The sequence below is a fragment of the Centroberyx affinis genome, unplaced genomic scaffold (assembly GCF_046629955.1).
Source record: "Centroberyx affinis isolate AG114_WGS23_722 - 3 ecotype Tasmania unplaced genomic scaffold, CSIRO-AGI_Caff_v1 ptg000606l_1, whole genome shotgun sequence".
Classification (NCBI taxonomy): domain Eukaryota; kingdom Metazoa; phylum Chordata; class Actinopteri; order Beryciformes; family Berycidae; genus Centroberyx; species Centroberyx affinis.
Window position 1 is genome coordinate 121,479 of NW_027279239.1, and position 6,109 is coordinate 127,587.

A 6,109-nucleotide genomic window follows, 5' to 3' on the forward strand; every position below is an offset into this window, starting at 1 on the left:
ATAGGCTACAGTGTGGAATAATCAGTCAGTAATAATGAGTTACCTGTACAAAGCACACGAGATAGCCAGTAGATGGGGCATAAACCTTTGTTTTGCTGACAACTGATTTATAATCCGCCTCCTATGGGTTTTTTTTTTACTTGTTTTCTCTCTGTGTGCTATAGGGTCATCCTGGAGAAAATGGGCCTGGAAGGGAAGGTGACTCCCTTGCAGGGCAAAAAGAAGTGGGACAATCTCAAAAAGAAATATAAAGTATGTAGCATAGACTGATTGTAAGAAATGGTTGTTGATGATGCTTAGAAAGTATGTAAGTATGAGTGAGTTGTATTTGCTTGTGAAGGTATTTAGCCAAGTTTTAGTCTATTAATTTAGTTCAACCCCAAAAGTCTTTCAGTAGAGGATGCATCGCAACCTCAGTTCATAAGGTAAGTCCAAAAAAAAGAGAATGACATGGGATTATATTGAGCAGTACGAAGCCACACATTTCTGAAACCGGCAAAGCCCGAATAAGCTGAAATGGCCTGCTGGCTCACAAACTGACTGAATACAGTGAGAACAGTGATATTTGAGTGAGGAAATCAAATCTCACTGCCGCCACACATTTCTGAGACCGGCAAAGCCCGAATAAGCTGAAATGGCCTGCTGGCTCACAAACTGACTGAATACAGTGAGAACAGTGAGATTTGAGTGAGGAAAGGTCAAATGGGACAAGCCACACATTTCTGAAACCGGCAAAGCCCGAATAAGCTGAAATGGCCTGCTGGCTCACAAACTGACTGAATACAGTGAGAACAGTGAGATTTGAGTGAGGAAATCAAATCTCACTGCCGCCACACATTTCTGAGACCGGCAAAGCCCGAATAAGCTGAAATGGCCTGCTGGCTCACAAACTGAATTAATCAGAACACATACCAACTGGAAAACATATTTTGTCAAAATTTGTAGTGCCTAAAAAAAATGGTTAACTGAAACACCACTTTCTCATTTTGCACATTGTATAGTAACTTGAAAGTAATAATAATTGTTACAATCATGGAAGTTAATAAAGGCATTATTGTAAATGTGCCTTGAAGTTGTGACATTTTTTTTTGACTGTCATGTTATCCTCTATTGTAGGATTGCAAGTGTCCAGGGTCAGGAGAGGGAGTCAGCGGTGGAAAACCCACTGCTGCTACTTGGCCCTGGTTTGTCCCCATGGATGAGGTGCTGGGACAGAGGCACTCCATTTCCCCCCCCCGTTCTCATTGCCTCTATCCAAGAGAACAAACCAGAGCCAAGTGCAGCAGTGGAGGAGCAGGAGGAGGAAGGAGAGGCAGGGACTGAGGCAGGAGCATCTGAGCCAGGGCCAGCAAAGCGGGCTAGGAGGGCTGATGATGAGCTGCTGGAGCTTGTTAGGGAGGACATGCGGTTCCAGAGGGAGGCAGAGGAAAAGCGGGCAGAGGAGAGTAGGGCGAGAGCTGATCGATTGTTTGCAATTCTCGAAAAATTAGTTGACAAACAATGAACAAAAAAAATTATGAATTCTGTTGATAAATAAATATTTTATTTAAAATAAATTGTTTATTTTATTTGCACAGCACAACATGCAATTGATGCAAATTGGAATGTCAAAAGGCACAGTGAACATCAAACTAAGGCCATATGTATAGATTGGTAAATAGGAACAGTGAACATTGAACTAAGGCCATATGTATAGATTGGTAAATAGGAACAGTGAACATTGAACTAAGGCCATATGTATAGATTGGTAAATAGGAACAGTGAACTAATAAAAATGTGTGATAAAAATACTGAACAATTAACAAACTGGCAACAAAATGGCCTGGAAAGAACTGATTTTAAAAATGTTTCAAAAAACAAACAACACAAAATTTTTAGGTGGTCAGCTGAGCAGGGAGTCTGATGGTGCTGCTTGACTAATAACCGGCGACATGGATGGACTGCCACAACAGTTACCCTGGTGTTTCTCCCTCTGTCAGCGGGACATCATTTGGGGCGGTCTCCAGAAGAGTTTGGGATGCCTCTGGGCTGTCCACCGCATCGTCCAAGGAGTGAGATGGGTTTGCAGGGCTGGTATGCTGCAATCGACGGCTGCCATGTCTCCAAGATGTTTCTGAAAGGGACAAGAATAAGAGGAGACACTCAGTGCTATACAAAATACAACCTTAACTGCCATGTAAGAATATGCCATATATTGTGCTGCTGTTCAGCTTTATAGTCCTTCAAATACACAAACAAACAAACAGTGACCTCATGACCCTCCCTAAATTACCAAACTTTCTTAAAATACTGCATCTCAGAAAGTGATATGATTATCTCCACCAATCATATTGTAGTTAAAATGAGGTCTAGGTGTTAAACAGGGGAATCAGGGCAGGGAAGTCTGTCCCAATTGGCAAAATACAGTTACTACTCAGTTGGTAGAATACAATTACTACAAGGCTTTGTAAGTAAACCATTGGTGTACAGGGCAAAGTAGGAATAACAACTGAGTTCTGCTAATTTAGATAAGACATAGCTGTGCATCCCTGCCCTGATTCACTGGAGGATGGAATATAATAGTTTTGTGCTTTAACTTGCCTACTGAAAATAGTTGTGGTCAGGGGGCACCTCCTCCAGGGTGGACACCTCCGCACACAGCTGGCTGCGCCAGGGAGCACCACTTGCTGCCTCCAACTCCTCACTCTCATCCTCATCCCCATCTTCCTCAGGCTCATCCTCTGGTGTCATGACATCGCCAGCCCCGAGGCAGATGTTGTGGAGGACGGCACATGCTGTTATCACCTGAAACAAATTATTAGACAACAAAAAAATACACTACTGTTAGATTTGTTTATCTAGATTTATTTATGTAATTATAGAAAAAAAAACATCATGGAGTAATGACTTACCTGAGGTACAAAGGTGGGCTTGACCTCCAGCGCTTGCAAGAAGATGGCCCGGAACCTGGTCTTCATCATTCCAAAGGCACGTTCTATAATAGAACGTGCCCTGGAGTGGTGTGCGTTGAAGCGCTGGGCTGCCACACCTTGTACAGGCCTCTTGTAGGGAGTGATGAGGGGGAGTGGGTGTTGGAGGCAAGGGTACCCCCCATCTGCAAGGAGGAAGTTCCCTGGAGGAGGATATACAGCCCTCTGGTACAGTGGGCTGTGGCGGAGCACCCTGGAGTCATGAACTGACCCAGGCCAGCCCACATAGGTGTCGATGAAGCGACCCCGATGGTCACACACAGCTTGAAGGATGATGGAGGGAAACAGTTTCCTGTTTCTGTAGCACTGACCATCGGGGCCGCCCGGTGGCTTGATGCGGACATGGCAGCCGTCGATTGCTCCCACAGCCCTCCGGAATGCCTGGTGTCTTGCCAGCCCTGCAAACCCATGAGACACCGCTTCAAGGTCTTCCGGAGTCCTCGGGAAGTGGATGACCCTGTGCCTGATCGCCACAACCTCTTCTGTCACTCTGTGGACGATGCGGTGGACAGTGGAACGGGGCATCCCAAACACTCTGGAGACCACCCGATATGATGCCCCACTTGACAGCCAGAAGAGGAACACCAGGGTTTCAATTGTGGCACCCCATCCATGACGCCGGTCCTGGCTGAGCAGGTCAAGCAGGACTGCCAGGGCCTCCCGACTCAGCCGGAAATCTGGACGGGTGTCATGATTGTCAAAAAACCTCTCCAGCACAGGCACTGACAGGTTTATCCTGCAGTACTGGGGTCTCTGCATTGGAAGAAAAGTATCAACGTTATCAAATAAATCATGTTAAATTGTGGAGAGTTCATATAAAATTAGTGTTACCCATCTTGACAGTTACTAAAGAAATTGTTTCTTCAAGGTAGTAGATTTTGTTTTTCCTACATTACATGTACATTCTAGTCATTAATCAAATAGCCTACAGTAGTAGGCCTATTGAACAACAGCACAGTAGCCCAAATACTAGTTGTCACAATCATAATCAAGTCTGTCACCACATCAAATACATATACATATGTCTGTCTCCAATGTGTATATATATAGAATATATATACACATATATACATATATGTACTGTATACATATACAGTATACACATATTTGATGTGGTGACTGACAGAGATAAAAAAATACCTCAGTGATTTTCTGATTGTCAACCAGTATTTGGTCTACTGTGCTATTGTTCAATAGGCCTACTACTGTATTTGATTAATGACTAGAATTATTACTTGAATGTTACTAAACCATGACTACAACTAAACTAAAACATTTTCTAGTGTAACATTACATTACCTAGGTTTAGTGGAAACTGCCACACAGCAGCTAGCTACAAGTTGGCTGTTATGCATAAAACTTTAAATAGCCTAACACTTGATTTATCTAGCTTCCTTACCTGGCCACGGTCTCCTGAGGAGCTCATCCTCAGGTAAACCAACCGACGCCGAGCCTGGCGGTTCACTGCCAGTCTCTCCATTTCCTCCACTATCAGATAAATTAAATAAATAACTAAAACCATAGTTAGGTCGCTCAACTCCATCTTCAGCGATTTGTATGTGTAGCGAGCGGCCGGTATTTACTGCTGTTTGTTGTCTGGAGCGTAGGGGCGGGAACTCGCTATGACGTAGAAGGGAATCCTCTGTAGACCGTCCCATTTTGGGCAGTTGGCGCAGGTCTAGCCTAGCCTTCGCTCCTCCGTAGGCCACACCTATGTGGACCGCGTCCTTCGAAGGAGGCGGACCCGGAAATGGGGCACAGCTACTGACAGCACACAGATAAGACAGAGCAGCACCATGCAGCAGAGTTATTCAGACCATCTGAATAGCGAGAAATATACACAAATCTATTATATTGTAATTTATTCCCATGCATGCTGCTCAGAGTAATCTCAGTCAGCGGCTCTTCTGTGTCTCTCCCTCTCCTCTCGCACCATGCGCATGCAGGCAGGAGTGAGAGTGAGTTACCATGGTTACGGGGACGCTCTGTGTCTGTCGCTCTGAAACTTTCTTGCGATTCCCAATAATAGGTTTTTAGGTTAGTATGCCTATGCAAAATCATTAATGTATGCACCTCAATGCTGAAATCTAGCAATATAACATAATTTTACATTTTTGGTTAACATTATACAGGGTTGCTGTTTCTTGACTTAATCCAAGAGATTAGGTGGTGTAGAAATGCAGGACATTTGGTACCTAAAACAAGATTTGGGGCAGTGTGACTGAGTCTGACTGTTGAAATATTGAACTTTACATTCTCAATCTTTTCCAATTGTCATCAGAGTCGAGGTTGTCCCTTTTCTCAGCTTTGGGGAGCCTTTCTCTCGCATCTGCATAGGTGTCTGTAAATAGTAAAATAAGTTATTTCATTTGAAATGCAAATAAAGCTCAGACCACAACTGAGAATTGATGACACTGAAACATTTAACTGTTTTTCAGTTACACTTTGTGTATGCTTTGCTCAGTTATGTTTTGTGTATGTGGTGTGGTGACCATAATATTGTACTTACCATACTTTTTGAGAACCTCTACAAAATGTTCACCCCAGTCTTCTTGTGGTGTTTTGCCCTGTTGAACAGCCCTTGAAATGTCTTGGCCATTTCTGTAGGGGGGCCAAAATGCCACCTTATTATCAATGCTCAGCCAAGTATCTGGGACTATTTCAACAGCCACTCTATCATCATCAGTGAATTTCTCTATGGCAAACATCTTAAGGGAGCACATAAATGGGGAAAAAAAGGGACACTTAAAAATGAGGAGCCGGGATCGCTGCGTGTTCAGCTCCCACACCTTGGCTTTCCCACTGTAAAGTGTCAAAACTAGGTGGTTTATCATATATATGTGTGTGTGTGTGTGTGTGTGTGTGTGTGTGTGTATACATAAGCAACATCTAGCACAACTGGCTCTTTAAGGCCTAATATGCATTTCAGAAGATGCAATATTACAGTGTGTGATTTAGGGGATATGCCACATAACCATCCAGGTACGGCATAAGGACAACCTTGGTGTTACTATCACTCTCTCTCTCTCTCTCATTACAATGACATCCTCACTCAAGCTTTTTACAACTGAGATGTCTAGCTCCAGAGAATTGACTGGATATGTGAAAAAGTCGTCTTTAGACAAGAACTTGGAACAGAC

The 6,109-nt window shown here is 43.6% G+C and overlaps 1 protein-coding gene across 1 annotated transcript; it reads right to left on the reverse strand.

Moving 5' to 3' along the window:
• Positions 1–1,986: 1,986 nt before the first annotated feature.
• Positions 1,987–4,449, reverse strand: LOC139643430 (putative nuclease HARBI1). Its single transcript, XM_071518576.1, has 4 exons — positions 4,369–4,449; positions 2,892–3,722; positions 2,585–2,784; positions 1,987–2,113 (listed from the first exon to the last, which is right to left on the reverse strand). Exons 1-4 carry the CDS (start codon positions 4,447–4,449, stop codon positions 1,987–1,989), a joined length of 1,239 nt encoding a protein of 412 aa, XP_071374677.1.
• Positions 4,450–6,109: the final 1,660 nt, after the last annotated feature.